Source organism: Pteropus medius, unplaced genomic scaffold, assembly GCF_902729225.1.
Source record: "Pteropus medius unplaced genomic scaffold, Ma_sr-lr_union100, whole genome shotgun sequence".
In the NCBI taxonomy this organism is placed as follows: domain Eukaryota; kingdom Metazoa; phylum Chordata; class Mammalia; order Chiroptera; family Pteropodidae; genus Pteropus; species Pteropus medius.
This window is the reverse complement of record NW_024340849.1, coordinates 12,002,571-12,020,163: the sequence shown is the minus strand read 5'-3', so window position 1 is coordinate 12,020,163 and position 17,593 is coordinate 12,002,571. Positions and strand designations below refer to the sequence as shown.

The 17,593-nt window shown below is 47.4% G+C and overlaps 1 protein-coding gene across 13 annotated transcripts in view; it reads left to right on the top strand.

Moving 5' to 3' along the window:
* Positions 1-17,593, top strand: part of ZNF532 (zinc finger protein 532) — a 90,241-nt gene that overhangs the window by 31,788 nt on the left and 40,860 nt on the right. For 12 of the 13 annotated variants that reach the window (XM_039840591.1, XM_039840571.1, XM_039840544.1 and 9 more), the window contains one exon: positions 7,984-10,346. In XM_039840591.1, coding sequence (XP_039696525.1) covers positions 8,001-10,346 — 2,346 coding nt within the window. In that variant the 5' untranslated portion in view covers positions 7,984-8,000. Of the gene's footprint in view, positions 1-2,908; positions 2,933-7,983; positions 10,347-17,593 lie in introns of those variants that run through there. The other variant, XM_039840554.1, reaches the window with a different exon arrangement.

Sequence of the window (17,593 nt, the reverse complement as noted above, 5' to 3'; positions counted from 1 at the left end):
AGAACAGGCACAGGGAACAAGGGCTTTTCGAGAAAGGACCGTTTTGGGAGGGTCACGAGGCACTCGCTTTGTTTCATTAGTCGCTAGCTGTACACTATTAAATGGCAGTGTGCATCTTCATTTAACATTTTATTTTGAAATAATCTTATTTCATGGAAAAGTTGCAAAATAATAGAGTTTCCATGTTCCCTTTACCCAGTTTTCCCTAACCACCTGGCATAATTATAACACACTTAGTAAAGCTAAAAAACCGTCATTGGTTTAATACTGCTAAGTAAATTACAAACCAGATTTGTTCCCTGTAGCTTTATAGTTTAGAGTCAAAATTTTGTTTTCCAGTGTTGCTTTGATTAGTTCTTTTCTTCCTTGCCCTCTTCAGCGTGGTTATGTTATTCACTTGTAAACGTTAGGATCTTTGTTACAGGTGGTCTTTCATTTTGGGCCTTTCCTTATTTATGGTTGCTTAAAAAAAAATTTTTTTTTCCCAATTTATATGCAGTAAAATTCTCTGGGTTGTGACAGATGCAAAGAAGTGTGTATCTAGCCCCACAATTGTGGTACAGAACAGTTCTGTCACCTCCCCAAGTCCCTTCTTATAGCCGACATTGGAGAATGGGTTGCAGAGGGGCCGGGAATTGTCCCTGTGATCGAGAACTTGACTGTGAGGGCAGTACGCCGATGAGGCAGAGCGCCAAGGCCGAGCCACTGGGTCGAGGCTGGGGGAGGTCTCTCTATGCCAGGAGGTCGGTTGTGGAACAGACAGAGCTCGTCCACCTGGCAGAGCCAAACACTGAACACCGAGGATGGCAGTGGAGAGAGACTGGCTGTTTTATTATGGGCGGTGCCATCCGGGAGAATGGGAAGCTGATGCTCAAAAGCCTGAACTCCCCGATGGCTTGTAGGTTACAAATTCTAAGGGGCGAATTTCCAGAGCAGTGTGGGTTAAGGGCTCAGGGTCTTGCTGGGAGCTGATTGGTTGGAGCTGAGGGTAATGAATCATTTTTCAGGTCTTGAGAGTTCTGAGGTCTCTTCCTGCCTCCCTCTGTCCCCTCTGTCAGGTCTCATGGGAAAGTAGCCAGGGGGCCATTCCACCTTAGGGCTCAGGAGCTGAGACATAACTTACGTCAAGATGTTATCTGTAGCCTGCCAGGGATCCCTGTGACTATTAGTCAGGCTACTGTCCTCTGCCGCCTCCAGGGTTGCTGATTATCGGGGGAAAGGTCAGGTCTCAGGGTTGTATAGAGAGAAAGGGATATGCTTTCTAGTGCAAGGATTTAAAAGTAAATGTAATCAAAGTCATAAGGATCCTTGCTTTCAGGTAGAGGTGATAGGAGTGACCAAAATGACAGGAGAAGGGCAGCAGGCTCTTGGAGGAGGACCAGCCTGGGCAGGCCAGCTGTGCAGGGGTGGCAAAGGCCGGTAGAAAGGAAGGGCGTGGGGACAGGTCTCGCCTGGTGCCTCTTATCTGAGAGGTTGACTGCAGACAGGAAAAGGCAGAGGCGTGGAAGGAGGTAAGAGGAAAGGGTTAGAAACGCCTGTCTCCTGGCAGGGTGGGAGTTAACAGTAAGGAAAAGAGGGTTGTGGAGCTTAAGTGGCCCAGGAACCCCGGGACATGGAGCAGGGCTTTGCCCAGTCTTCTCTGGAGATTTTCTTGGCAGCTGCAGAACCTGAGTGGAACGAGCACAGGAGCTCTTTATGGCTGAGCTTTTGTTTTGACCCATCAGTGCTTGGCACTGGGAGCGGGGGGTGACGTGAGCAGTAAGCCAAGGGCTGCAGGTGGAGCTGAAAAGGCGGAGGTGTGTAGGGACCGTTCGCTGATGTGGTGGCACGTTCCCTTGACTGCTCCTGAATTCCCTTGGCTTCTCCTTAAGGACAGGGGAGAATGGTGGGCGGGGGAGGGCAGGGGAGGCGCCCTCGTCTGCGGGGCCTCGAGGGAAGAGTGAAGAATAACCACCGGGAAGGGCCGGGGCTGGGTTATTCTCGGTGTCCCAGGCTTGCGCTCCGATGAAATGACTTTATATTTCCAAAAAGCAGTTTGTACTTTCACGGCAGTTATATTCGAATCAGGAATATTAGGTCTTAACCGCAGAAGAAAACACCATGTTGGCCAAAGTACCTGTAGATCGATAGTTGGTACCATCAGAATTTAGTGAAACAAGTGAATATCTATTCTGGATCGTAGCAGTTGTATTTACTGGTTTCTTTTGAATGCATACGGGACAGAATCAACCAAATGACTGTTGTGTTCATTTCGCCCTGTGTATGAACTGTCTCTGCACACACTGCGTGTTACTCTGCTGTCGGCTGTTGAGAAAACGACATTCTTGTGTTGCCAGCAGGCGTGTTGTCAGCCTCCCCTGCCAGGGCTGGAGGTGAGAGGCGCGGGCCAGGCCGTGCTCAGTGCTGCCGTGTTACAGTTCCTCCCTGTGGCTGAAAAGGCACCTTTAGACCTACAAGGTGCTCTGGCTTCTTGTCAGGATTCACTCAGGGTCCGATTAGTGGAGGACAAAAGATAAAATGAGCATTTGTCACTTGCACAGGGCCTTCAAGTGGCTTGTAATTGTTCCATTTTTACTGTACACACTTAGACATCCCCACATGCATATGCATGTGTTCGTATTATTATTTATTATTTTGAACCTCAGTGTCTGCCAGTTTTGGGGGCCCGGTCTCCTTGTTCCCCTCCCCTTTCCTGGAGAGAAGCACCAAGGCAGAGGTTCTTAACAGCTTCTCAAGTAGCTGATCAGATTTAAAAAAAAAAAAAAAATGCCTTGAAACCGACATCCGTTCCCAGCTGGTTTAGGAAAAGTGAAGAAGCAGAGGCAGACCTGTGTAACTGAACCAAACCGGCTTGGCGTTTGGAATGGAGTCGGAGTGAGGAAATGGCTTTCCCTGATGAGCAATTCAGATTGAAGTGGGGGAGAAGCAAAAGGTCAGTTGGGGAAAAAGAGATGTGATCCCCTCCCCTCCTCTCCCCTCCCCTCCCCTCCCCTCCCCTCCCTTTCTTTTGTGTGTGTGTGGAGGGGGGGGTCGGGGGTGGGGACGTTGAAGACATGTAATGACAGAAAGCCCTGAAAAGGCTAACGGTGAGAGAGCGACCGGTGATGGGGCAGCGCCCGGGTCTGCAGACTCGCGTGACGGCCACGACCAGGCCGGAGCGTGGGCGGCCACGGAAACCAATCCGCGTGGTTCTCCAAAGACATTTAAAAAACTGGGTGTGCTAGATTCCTCTTCTGTGAGGAACAAAATAAATGTGAAACGTTGCATAACATTAACATATGCCGTAAGAACATTTTATATTTGAAGGAAAGATGAAGACGATAGAAACATGAGTTAGATTCATTAATCTATTGAATTATTTCTTTAAAAAGGGCCTCAATGGACAGGTAGTGCTAAAAAATAGTGACCAGTATAGTCCCCAAAGAGAATAACAGACCTCGTATTATTACCGTTGTTCTATGGGAGAGTCGCATAAGGTGGCCGAGGTGGTCAATAGATTTTGATTTATTTTTCTTTAGGATTATTACAATTTAGAGTTTATTGATTTTCCTTAAAGAAAATGTTAGTTTCTCCATTCAGATGGGGAGCCCAGTGTGTTATCACTGCTCGTATTGACCTTCGAATACTCCTCTTGGAGGCAAGACCTCGGCTGGGGTTAGGCATTGCTCTCTGGGGATGATTTGACAGATATGTCCATGGTTGGGTAAAGCCCCAGCCTCTTACGCCATCCTTCTCGAGGTGGACATTGGGAAACAGCTCCATGAAGAACAGTTCTTTTTTATTGCAAAGCCTAAGAAATATGATTAAGGGGTGAATAGGTTTTTCTCAGGTTTTTCTATCGACTTGATAGCTTTTGACTTTTGCCAACAAAGATGAAACAGCTTTATGTAATTTTAAGAGGCTTTGGTAGGAAAGGAAGTGTTTCGTCTGTGTCACAGGAGTAAAGTGATCATGTGACACACTTGTGTTCTTTCAATTTTATTCTCCGTAAATAGGCCTAGCATTTTTCCTCCCAAGTGTCTTTGGGTAAAAGAACATTCTACATTAAGCACGAATGCTATTAGTGAATTATAGGTTATGTAAATGGGGTTTAGTTTTAAATTAAAAGACTGTAAGTGCCTTTGAAGGAAGATATATTTTATAGAATGTAAATGAAATGAAAGACATTGCTACAATAACTAAAGCTAATTCTGTTTGAAAATCAGGCTATTGAGGCAAAGCTAAAATTTCGAGATCTTTTTATGTTATCTGTCAAGAGAGAAGATAGATTTTTTTTTTGTAATGTTTTGAAGAAAAAGAATCTATTTTTAAAAGAGTAGTACTTAAGAATTGGGGTGAAAAATGAAGAAAACTTTCAAACACAAACATTTCTTTTTTACTTGATACAACTGCGAAATGAAGTGGGAGTTAAATATTCTTTTTTCTCCCAAGTGGAAAATCTGCTCTTGCCTTCCGCCGTGTGGGAAGGTAACGGGTAATAGGACAGTGCGACTGTGGGTGTGAAAGGCATTTCTGTAAATCAGAAAAGGAGAGTGACGTTACAGAGCGCGGTGTTTATTAATTACGTGAATTATACAACCGCAGAGCGGTCAGTCCACCTGCACAGTGATCGGGGGTTTCAGAAAATGTGGCATGCTGTCACTGGGCCACCAGCGCTCCGGCTTTTATGCCCGTTGTGCGTTTCCGCCCTGGAGTCAGGATTCCGTCAGGTGACCTAGAAGGGCTGACTCATAGTTTTTTAAAACCGCTGCTGATTCACTCCTACCCTCTTTGAAGTGTCCCGTTGTTTCACCCCTGGCCGGGTTTGCCCACTTCCCTCAAGAGAAAGCATAACTCTTGGGATATAGAGGAATGGGGAGCAGGGTGTGTTGCTCCTGCATCTGAAATGTCTTCTCAAGCCCTCCGGGGAGGGGCGGGGAGCGTTGCAGGCTTGGACCGTCCTCTCTGGGGTTCTCCAAGCCTTAACTTGCTTAAGTCGACTTTACTGGGCAGATAGGAAAAGATAACGGGCAGTGTGGTGGGCATCAGCCTACCACTGACTGGACGATTTGCTCATGCCGCTGCTGCCGTGGGGAGGAGCGCCTGTGCATTGATAAATCGGGTAGGTAGGTACTCGCTATGTGTAAACAGAAGGAAAAGATAATAAGAATCATACGTTAATCTTCCAGGTGTTCATAAGGATACCTGCCAGTTGCATTGCTGATCTGAACTCTGCCATGTCTCGTGGGTGTGTCCTGGGCCTACCACCCACTGGGGATCTGAATTGCCTCTTATGGTGTTTTTTGCTCCTGAATTGACTGCCCTCCAGCATGAACTGTGTGAATGAAACTGGATGACGTCTTCTGCTCACCCAAATCAGGAGAGGGCAAATGACATGAATCCCAAGTAGCTTTAAAGAAAGGATGGAGGGACTTAGGTGGAGCCACACTTCCACTGGGACTTCCTTGGTCCAAGCTTTGGATAAGTGATAGCATTAAAAAACTACCTTCAACTCTGATGGGGAATTAGAGGTGGCTCACGATCCTATGACTTGAGTTCTGTAAAAACAGCGATTTATAAACTTGGATCAACATGGTTGGTAAAGACAGACCCGAGGAATGCTTGGCTAATGGTGGTTTTATTGTGAGTATTCAGTTTATCACTGAAATACGATGCTTACAAATAAGAGCGGCGACATTCAGGGATTATTCATAAGTGGGTGGACTCTTAAGTAGATAATATTAAATGACAGACAGATTTTTCATTCCCCATATTCTGCAGTTTAAGTGTTTAACTTCATTTTAAAAAGAAAGTCATCATCACGGACTTTCACACGGGCGCGGCTTCTCAGACGTTCTCACGTCAGTGTGAGCTCAGAAGTGTTGCCTTCTTGTTTCCTCCGCAGTTTTTGTCTTGGCTGCAGTTTGATGCTGGGGATACATTATTCTCTGTCTGATCCTGCATCCTGCATCTGCCTATCTGAGAGGAGAGTGGCCATGAGTGTTTTCTCTAGGTGAAGCAAACAATCTAGAGAAAAGTATATTGAACTTCTTTAGAGCCGTGTTAACTGAGACATATGTGAACGGAAGGCGATTTATTCTTCAGTTCCTATTGAACGATGAGTGTTTATTTCATCTTCAACAGTAGTTTTTCCCAGCCAAATTCTTAGAAGTGTCTGGACATGTCCCAGAGTGAGTTATTATGTTGAGGGTGTTTTAGCAGCTGATGATGGATTTGTACTTTGAGTTTTCACCGGTATGTATATTGTTGCCTGAGTAGAAGTTCAACCTTGACCTTTGTATCATTTTCGTTAGCAGTGCATGATCTTTTACAGACCGTACAAGAAAATAAATTACTAAATACTCCAGTGAAATGTGGAAGACGACTTCTTAGTGATCCAAGCACATTTAAAGGAGGAATAACCTAGAAAATATTGAAGAGGAAAGAGTGTGTATCTACAAATCAGTTAGGCTGATTTTTCCAGTGAAAGTTGTCTAAAGTCACCTGTAACCCTCCTCCCTTCCGACATTGATTGTTGGTTCCTTCTTCCCCTATCTTTCATTCTTCCTCTTCTCTTTCCTTCTCTTCTTGGCTGCTTGTCTTCCTTCAGCAAAAAGAAGGGACAGGCCCACAGAAGTCCCCTCACTTCCTGAGGGTCTCAGAGCTAGTGAGTGACAGAGCTGGGTTTCAGCCTGTTCTTCTGCTATAAACCCAGAGTTCTGGCCCCTGACTTGTAGTGAGTTAGTTATCTGGCATTTGTGGTGTAAAGGCGAATGAGAGATTCATCGCTCATCTTTAGTCAGTAGGTAAGAAGAGACAAGTAGCACACTGTGGTACGTACCAGAAAATAATAGAATCATAAGATGGAGTGACCTGGGGGTTCAGGTTGGAGAAAGAGCTCTCCTCCAGTGGAAGTTTTATCTGTACCCCGCAATCACTTGTCCTCTGCAGGTGGAGTGAAGGGCGCTTAGCATGTCATGTATTTCTACATCCTTCATCCTTTGTACTGGCTGTGGCCATCCATTTCCCTAAAACTCTCCACGCTCCTACTACCCAGGGTTTTGTGGACACGGATGGGAACACAACTTCGTAGACTGTTCTCCACTCCTATCTAGCTTGGTGGCAACAGAGGGGGCCTTCCTTCCCCGACGCTGTTAGTCCTTGGGTCCATGCTGGTTACACACCGAGAGCGATTTCATGGTAGGGCTTTCCTCAGCTGCCACAGCCACTTGCACCACTGTGTTGGATGAGCGGTAATTAGGAGACAGCTGTGTGCTACCTCAACCATTAAAACCGCTGAACTGGGGAGGGAGAAGGAAGGGAATCTATACTTTCCTGCCGGGAGAGTATGTTTCTTCTCCTTAACATAACGGAGAAAATTAGTATTTACTGAAAACCGAGGGCATCAGCATCTTAGAGATTTTTTAAAAAATCTCAGGTGGAACTTTATTAGCAGTAGATGTCCCCTGGTGGGTTTGGGGTGCTTATTTTTTCCATGAGTGAATAGATATCTGTAATTGGTTTTTTGATTGCAATATATTTCTTTTAATTTGATATCCCGAAAATGGTGGTGGCTATAATAGTGATAATTTTGCTAGTGGAATTAAATGCCTTCCAGATCAAAATATGTTCGGAAGTAGTTTTTTTGTATGATGAGTCCAGTGATAAATGACAGATTTTCTAGTTGTTACACCAAAACCTGCGTTTTGGGCTCTAACAGTTTCGATCAACTTCATTCTTGTTACAGAGCTGCCACTCTGATAAAGCATTTTGGAGGAATTACTTTGAAGCTGTAATTTTCAAGGCCGAACACATACTCGCTGGATGTTTGTTCACTTTGACTCAGAATTCCGTAGTTACAGAATTCCGTAGTTACCGTAATTGTGCGGTTGTCGACTTGCTCTTGGCAACCATCACCGGGTTAGCACGGACCTCATAGGGAGATTTATCTCATTGTTACAAAATGCCATTTGCTGATGGAATTATTTTCTGTGTGTTTGACAGAACATCTGATCAAATTCATGACCATGGGGGATATGAAGACCCCAGACTTTGACGACCTCCTGGCAGCCTTCGACATCCCAGATATGGTCGATCCTAAAGCAGCTATCGAATCTGGACACGACGACCAGGAGAGCCACATCAAGCAGAGCGCTCACGTGGACGACGACTCCCACACGCCATCCTCTGCTGACGTCGGCGTCAGTGTCATCGTTAAGAACGTTCGCAGCATCGACTCCTCTGAGGGCGCCGAGAAGGACGGTCACAACCCCACAGGCAACGGCTTACATAATGGGTTTCTCGCGGCGTCGGCGCTGGACAGTTACAGTAAAGACGGATCGAAGTCCATGAAGGGAGATGTGCCTACCTCAGAGGTGACTTTGAAAGACTCAGCTTTCAGCCAGTTTAGCCCTATCTCCAGTGCCGAAGAGTTTGACGACGACGAGAAGATAGAGGTGGATGACCCCCCCGATAAAGAGGACGTGCGTTCAAGCTTTAGGTCGAATGTGTTGACGGGGTCGGTTCCCCAACAGGACTACGATAAACTAAAGGCCCTGGGAGGGGAGCCCTTGAGCAAAGCTGGAATCTCTGCTCCAGGCAATACAGAGAAGAACAAAGTCGTTAAGAGAGAGACAGAAACAAATTCCATAAATCTGAGTGTTTATGAACCTTTTAAAGTCAGGAAAGTGGAGGATAAATTGAAGGAAAACTCCGAAAAGGTGCTTGAAAACAGGGTCCATGATGGGAAGCTGAGCTCCGAGAAGAACGACACCACCCTTGGCGGCCTGGGCCCGGCAAGGTCAAAGCCATCCTCCAAGCTTTCTTCGTGCATAGCTGCAATCGCAGCTCTTAGTGCTAAAAAGGCTGCTTCAGACTCCTGTAAAGAACCAGTGACCCATTCACGGGAATCCTCTCCATTACCAAAAGAAGTAAATGATAGTCCCAGAGCCATTGAAAAGTCTCCTGAATCCCAGAGTCTTATCGATGGGACGAAAAAAGCGTCCCTAAAGCAGCCAGACAGCCCCAGGAGCATTTCCAGTGAAAACAGCAGCAAAGGCTCTCCGTCCTCCCCTGCAGGATCGACACCAGCAATTCCCAAAGTTCGCATAAAAACCATTAAGACGTCATCGGGGGAAATCAAGAGAACAGTGACGAGGGTGTTGCCGGAAGTCGATCTTGACTCTGGAAAGAAGCCTTCTGAGCAGACGGGGCCCGTGATGGCGTCCGTGACGTCGCTCCTGTCATCTCCGACGCCAGCGGCCGTCCTTTCCTCTCCCCCCAGAGCGCCTCTGCAGTCGGCGGTCGTTACCAACGCAGTGACCCCTGCAGAGCTGACCCCCAAACAGGTCACGATTAAGCCTGTGGCAACTGCCTTCCTCCCAGTGTCTGCCGTGAAGACGGCGGGATCTCAAGTCATTAATTTGAAGCTCGCTAACAACACAACGGTCAAAGCCACGGTCATATCTGCTGCGTCCGTTCAGAGCGCCAGCAGCGCCATCATTAAAGCCGCCAGCGCCATCCAGCAGCAAACCGTTGTGGTGCCGGCATCCAGCCTGGCCAACGCCAAACTCGTGCCAAAGACTGTGCACCTCGCCAACCTTAACCTCCTGCCTCAGGGCGCCCAGGCCACCTCCGAGCTCCGCCAAGTGCTAACCAAACCTCAGCAGCAAATAAAGCAGGCAATAATCAATGCAGCAGCCTCGCAACCGCCCAAAAAGGTGTCTCGAGTCCAGGTGGTGTCCTCCCTGCAGAGTTCTGTGGTGGAAGCTTTCAACAAGGTGCTGAGCAGCGTCAACCCCGTTCCAGTTTACATCCCCAACCTCAGCCCCCCTGCTAATGCAGGCATCACGTTACCGACCCGCGGGTACAAGTGCTTGGAGTGTGGCGACTCCTTCGCGCTTGAGAAGAGTCTGACCCAGCACTACGACAGACGCAGTGTGCGCATCGAAGTAACGTGTAACCACTGTACAAAGAACCTCGTTTTTTACAACAAGTGCAGTCTCCTTTCCCATGCCCGCGGGCATAAGGAAAAGGGAGTCGTAATGCAGTGCTCCCACTTGATTTTAAAGCCAGTCCCAGCAGATCAAATGATTGTTTCTCCGTCAAGCAATACTTCTGCTCCATCTTCCACTCTTCCGAGCTCCGCGGGGGCTGGCACACACACTGTAACGAAAATTCAGTCTGGTATAACTGGGACCGTCATATCAGCTCCTTCGAGCACACCCATCATTCCAGCTATGCCTCTGGATGAAGACCCATCCAAGCTCTGCAGGCATAGTCTGAAATGTTTGGAGTGTAATGAAGTTTTCCAGGATGAGACATCGCTGGCTACACATTTCCAGCAGGCCGCAGATACGAGTGGACAAGTACAGTATCATTTACATTTTGGTGTTTCGGTGATGAAGCTGTAGACATGAGTGCTCTATACGATGCCCTTGGTTTTAGCGGTGGGAGCTCAGTGAAATGATGGGCGTGTGCGTGCGTGCATGCGTGCGTGTGTGAATGCGCGTGCGTGTGCACGCACGAACATGAGAAGAGAGGATTGTTTTCCTAGAATAGAACAATGTTGAAACACGAATCTTAACTTTAAGAAACTTGCGGGGAAGCTGACTCTCTTAGATAGAAACTCTGTGTACTAGTCGGGTTAGGCACCGTAGAGTTAGGGCGGGTGAAGGAATCCTCAGTTGTCGGGTCTTTGGGCTGTGTGTGGGAAGCCTGAGATCTGGTTCATTATGGAATCATCCCACTGGATTAAGTTCAAGTCAGGCTGCATCACCAGTGTTCCTCAGTTGTTAGCGATAATTCTGGCACGTAAAAAACTCCTGTCGTTATTTATAATTACTGTCTTTTATGCTTAAACGCACCTAATTGGTACCCACTTTCGTGGTGTGCCTGTTTACTTAGGATGTTGGTCCAGAAGTGTATTCAGTAATTTTCTTCACTGCAGTGAATTTAAGTTACAAATAGAAAACCATTTCCATTTAAATAGGACACTTTTGCCTTTGTTTGCAGCTTTTTTTTTTTCATTAAGTGAAGTGTAGGTTGATGTTGCTGAAATACATTTCACAGTAGGCATCAAGTTAGCCTTTTGCCTCTATCATTGCTAGTCTCCATGAGGCCAGTTTTTGGCCAATAGATAAGTGTGTTTTATAAATACGTGATACCCATCATTTGAAAGTAACTGGTCATGCTGAATGAAACAAATTTGAGTTAGAGAGACCATGTGATTTATTATCCGAACCAGAAAACTTATGAAATTGGAAGTGGGGACTAGTTTGAGCTAATATACTCTGGCCAAAACTTCTGTTTATGAAGACCCAGTGGTAGACCGATCTTTCCTTTATTTGCCGCCAATATCTTGTTAATAAGGAGGTTTATGCTGTGGTTCAGAATCTAGTAGTGTCCCCACGGTCAGCAACTAAGTTAAGTTCTTTGTGGGATTTTGAATTTGGGGAACGGAAGATCAGAACACCTCAGTTTTTCTCTCCAGATTTTCAATTTAGTAGAAGTGGTAGCGATAGTTTTGAGGACATGCTTCCAGCACTAGATGTTAAATGTTTCATTGGCTCTGACAGTAACACACTCAGAAAGAGTAAAGGGGCCAACTAGTTCAAGAAGACAGTGACTGATGTCCTTCTCCTAGCGTATCCTAATGACAGTGCTGGGCTCTTATCTGGGTACCCTCTCATCTTGTCACCACTTCATCAACAGGGTAATATTTCTTTCCTTTCTTAAAAGGAAGCAGGAAAACAGCCAAACCCATTTCCTTAGCTCTGCTTGTTCTGTTGCTTTGTTTCTGCGTCCGCTGGCATTTCCTACGTCCTTGCTTCTGAGGGTTGGTCTCCCACCCGCTTCTGGCCCGTGCGTGCTGGTCAGTGTGTGACAACTTGAGCTGCCCTTACATATGTCTGCTCTCTCTTGGCACCTTCTCTGGTAAGCAGGGAGGGCGTGGGCAGACAGGTAGACATTTTCCTTCTCCCCTGTACGTACCCCTAGGTTTTGTTCTCTGTTAACCTTTAGGCTCAGTAGCCAAACCAGGGTCAAACGGGTGAAGTTCCTGTCCTCGGGGAAGGAGATCAGCATCTCTTCCTGTGCGTGCAGTTGCTTCACCCTGCCTTTCTGTATTTCACTGGGGCAGCTGTGTAGTGCAGCTCACCTGTCTCCCCTGCAACACTAAGGAATGAATCATGGCCGAATATACAATAACTGTAGGGCCAAATATACACTCGGCCAGACGTTTGCCCCCTATTATGTTTCTTAGCTGAGCATCCACCCAGCTCACCTGAGGAGAGTACCTTTATCCAGTGAGATTCAGCTGCCCGTGTGTATCCACGCACCACCGGGCTGGCTGCGTAGACATGGCCCACGATGCCCTCTTCCTGCACCTCATCCGCCCTTCTCATATTGAAATCCTAGCCCAGAATATCCCCTCCGCAGTTTCTCTTTCTTCTCAGACTCAGCCGGAGGGTCCCCGTGTAGACCCAGGCGAGCAGTCAGTCTGGTGTCCTGCTCAGCCGCCCAGGCTGCGCCCGCTGTCGGCAGAGAAGCTGCCACTGCTCAGCCCTCAGCTCAGTTAGCCCAGCCTGGTGTTTTCCAGTCCAGGAGGTTGGTAGGGTCCTATGGCTGTTGCTGTACTATCCTCAGATGTCACGGAAGCTAGGGTGGCCCGCGCCCACTGTGGTCACTTGGCACAGCATCAGGTAACGGCGGCAGTAGGAGGCGGGGCTGCAGACAGGGGGAACGGAAGGGAGAAGGCCTTCGTCTCAGCATCTCCAGTCTGCTGTTCACGTGACTCTTGGCCAGCTCACAGTTTGTGAACTTAAATTCAACGGGGAAAAAAAAAGGCACCACTGTAAACTCCTTCCTCCCTGAGAGCGTCTTACAGAGTTCAGGAGCTCCGCTAATGCACGTCGAGTCCCCTTCTTTCCTGGGCACCTGCTTTCCCCTGTCGTCCCCCACACTCACGTGTTGGAAAAACGTACTTTGCTTTCTCCTTCGACCTTCGCCTTCTTGGTAGCTCACTGGTGCCCTGAGGAAGAGCAGAGGACCTCACGGTTGTAACTAACAGCCCTCCATGGCCCACACCCTGGCCGTTCTTCCCAGAATGGGAACCCGGCGCAGTTAGGCCCTGTGCCTGCAGCTGCCGTTCTCACTGCCGGTTTCCGAGACCTCCCCGCGGCCGGGTCCCTGGGCCCACGCAGTCCTGGTTTGAGAATCACCTGCAGGGGATCCCCGAACTGGCCTTGCCACCTTTGTGGATGCTGAAGGTTAACGCGTGTGACCTCAGGGCCACCACCCGCCTCGCTCATTGCCTTTCAGCTCTCGACTTTCCCAGCCTAGAGAAACGTACACCTCCCGACTGGCAGCAAGGCGAGCCCTCTCTCCCACCCTCCTCCCCCGCATCCCTGGCGTCAGGGACACCCCTCCCTCCCTCCCTCCTGTCCACTGTCGACTTAGAAGTGCCATGAGAACTTTTAGATTTTACCGCATAATGCTGAAAGTGTCCTGTGCTGGTGTTCTGGATCCTCCTCAAATCATATGATTTTTTTTTTTTAATTGATCCTTTTATTTTGAGGTCATTTTAGATTCATGTGAGATAATTTAGAGAGCTCCCGTGTACTGTTTATCCAGTTCCCCCAGTGGTGACATCTCGCACACCTATAAAGCCATCACGAGCGGATATTGACATGGATGCAGTCAATGTACAGAACGTTTCCATAACCACAAGGATCTCTTGTGTTGTCTTTTTGGAGCCCCTCCTCCGCCCCCCCGACTCTGTTCGTAACCGTTGGCAACCACTGATAAGCTCCCCATTTCTACAATTTTGTCATTTCAGGAATGCTATATAAATGGAACCATACCATTTACAACCTTTTGGGATTGGCAGCATCCCCTGGAGGTTCATCCAGGTGCTGCATGTATCAGTGGTTCCTTTTTATTGCTGAATAGTGTTCCATCGTACGGTCGTGCGCCCACAGAGTGTTTAACCGTGTAGTCAGCTGAAGGATGTCTGCATTGTTTGCAGTTTGGAGCAGTTATGAATAATGCTGCTATCAACATTTGCATACAGGTTTTCGCGTGAACATAAGTTTTCATTTCTCTGGAATAAATGCCCAGGTGTGCAATTGCCAGATCCTACAGTAGTCGCATGTTTATGTTTTTACGAAACTCTTTTTCCAGAGTAGCTGTACCGTTTTATATTCCACGAGCAGTGATCCGGTTTCTCTGCATCCTCATCAGCGTTGGGCGGTGTTATTTTAGCCATCCTGATAGATGTGTACAAATAGCTCATTGTGGCTTTAACTTGCGGTTCCCCAGTAGCTAATGAAGTTGAACATTGTTTCTGTCCTCTTTGGTGAAATGTCTCTTCATGTCTTCCGCCCATTTTCTAATTAGATTTTTTTATTTTGTTGAGTTTTAAGAGTTCTTGACGTATTCTAGATACTAGTCCATTGTTGAGATGTGGTTGCAAGTCTTTTCTTTCCGTCTGTGGCTTACCTTTTCATCTTTTAAATAAGTCTTTGGTAGAGCAAAAGTTTTTATTTGATGAAGTCCAATTAATCAGTTTTCCCTTTTATAGCTCGAGCTTTTTTTTGGTGTTAAGTCTAAGAACTCTTTGTTCTAGATCCTGAAATTTTTCTCCTTTGTTTTTTTATATTGAACCAGCCTTTCATCCCTGGAATGAATCCGATTTGGTCAGGCTGTAGCTGTATAACTTTTTATATATTGCGAATTATATTAGCTAATATTTTGTTAAGAGTTTCACACCTATATTCATATAGGTTTCTTTTGTGTTGCTGTCTTTGCTTGGTTTTGGACAGGTTAATATTAGCTTTATATGATACATTGAGACGTATTCCCTCTTCTATTATTTGGAGGAGAATGTATAGTTTGGTGTTAGTTTTTCTTTAAATATTTGGTAGAATTCTCCAGTGAAACTATCTGGGTCTGGAGATTTCTTTTTTTTCTTTTCTTTTTAGAATACTCACTGGACAGGAAGAGGGACACATCACTTGATGGGGTAGAAGTTTCACTTCCCCGTGGGCCTTCTCTGACACCATCTCGGCGGGGGTGTTGGGGACACCTTACTGTGTACAGCCTCAGAAGGGCCTAGGTCTGGGCTCCGTCTAGGCTTGGTGGGGTGGGCGTGGGGCCACAGTTTTTCCTGTGGTTTGGTTATAGTACAGTAGCCATTGTCTAAAAGTTTTCTCTTTTACTAGGCCGCCCCATTTTTTCCTGGAGATTTTTTGTTTGTTCCTACCCATTGTTGTTTCTGGGTGACCAGTTTCTTCAGCTCAAAATCTGGGCTATTTGAGGCAAAAAGAGACCCAGAGAACTCATCACTTTGTCATCCCTTGGGTCCAGCGATCCCTAGCTAGCCCACCTTCTCTCAGCCTTTCAGAGGCTTTTCATGTTCGCTTTATATGTAATGCCCAGGAGTTTGCATTGTGCTTAGTGGATGGAGTAGGGAAAGGTACCTACAGTCCATTTTCCTGGCAGTGAAAGTTTCACTCTGTTGTGTAGACGCCCAAACGTAGCCATTCTGTCTTTGGGGAGAGATTCCGTAATCGCGTTGTTGGGCTCTGTCTGCGGCTTCAGCCTGTGATGATGCTCAGCTGTTTTTTGGAACTGGGTTTCCTGGAAGGACAGTGTTCCATTCCGCTCTGAGGGACTTCACTCTCCTCTCAGTCACAGGTGTTCCCCCTGCCAGGTGCAGACGGACACCTTCCTCTCAGCCCCGCCTGGAAAGGCCGGCAGGAGTAGGGGTAGCGGGGTGACGCGGGGTGACACGCTCCTCCCTTCCACACTGTGCAGTCCAGCCTCTTAAGGCCTCAGCCTCTGTCTTGAGAACGGCCTTTTCTCGTTTTGTGCAGTCACCATCCTCCTTCGCTTTTTATCTTTCACGTCCTCCCCATTTCTGTTTTGACTCTAGTTTATGGTTTGAGCAGATCCTTTTCTGAGTTTTCCAAGGGTGCTTGTTTGAACCCAGCGAAGGAGCTCTCTTTGTTGTCACCGGCGGTGGCTGTACGTGCCGGATCTCCTTCACCATCTCCCCATACACACGTGTTTAGCCTTTTGTGACTTTGCCGGTATGTAATGGGATAAAGTTAGGTTCTGGTGGTATTTGCTGAATTCTGCCTTGCCGGTTTTTCCTCCTTTTACAGATGATCTGTGGACAGTCCATACAAAAGTGGTGATGGCCTTGGAGAATCAGAGTGTCACTGTATTATGAACTGGCCCCATGCTCACAAGCCCTCTGGTGCAGGTCTCTGCTCAGAGCTTGCTTGGAATACCTGGTTTAGCTCAAGGCCCACGTGGCCCCACACCCCCAAGCCCTAATCCAGGTCGTGGAATTCTCTCACACCCTGGTACGTAACAGGGACAGGATGCCGGGCGTGCCCAGGCCCAGGGTAAACTGTCCTCCTGCCTGCGTCTGCTCATGCCACAGGGGACCAGGCCGCTGAGGGGAAGGGCGGGATGGCCAAATGTCTTTGACGGATCTTTTTCCTTCCCAGCCTCACAGAACCAAGCAGTGCAGTAGAAATGGAGCACACAGGCACCTGCTTTTAACGCCAGTAAATCTGCCCTAGTTGGGGGTTGGGGTCCGACCTGTCTGATGAGGAAGTGCGCTTTGGGGCACACTGAGGGGGGACAGGCAGGACAAGCTTTCCACGAAGTACGTAAGAGCTGGCGACTGTAGCTTGGATAACGGCTGTTTAAATGTATCGGAATGTCCTTGCTTCACCTCTCTGTAAAGCCCTGACTACATTTAGCCACGTACAGACTGGAAGTGCATGCCGTGACCTCTTAATCGATAGAGCCTGTTTTCTTCCTGTAGAATCTACATCAGCCATAGAATCAGAGAATGTTACAGGCCCGATGGTCAGGTCAGCCCTTTGGTTTTACACTGAAGAAACAAATGCCCAGGGAGTGGCCAAAGCAGGACTGAAGACGAGATTTTTTTTTACCGCTGGTTCGTTGTTCTTTCTCTTGGTCACGCTGATAACCTAAGACAGAGACGCACAGCATAGCATTGCACAGTTGCAGGACCGTAGGAGTCGTATGGGAATGGACTTGGGTGACGTCCACGTCTGCGTCGAGAGGGCAGATGAAGGTGACTCGTCTTCAGCCGCCCTCATTCTCAGAGGTGGCTGACTCAGTTTAGGTTCAGAAACTTTCTGGGCACCATCAACACAACATACTAAGTACACTGAATTATCTCGAGCAGCCCAGCCCACTCTCATTTCTAGACATACTCCGCTCAGCCAGATTCTTCTGGAAACCACGGAGCCCACCTCAGTTTCCTCACCTGCCCGAAATATCATCATTAGCTGAAGACTTGTGGCTCTTGGCTTTTGGTCCTGCTGTCTTAAGTGTATTCATTTTGGTCAGACTAGTCCTGTCCCAGTTCATAGTTCACTGTCATCAGTGACTTATCTGAGTGGATGATATGTGTCAACCATACCGCTTTCTGAAAATTTGCTCATTTAACTGTCAGCTCTGATTAGGGATTTTTAGTGTAGCAGAATGATTTGAGGACAAAACCACCACAACCAACTAGCTTCGGGAACAAATGTATATATAGTCACTTCTGCTGTAATTCTCTTGATTT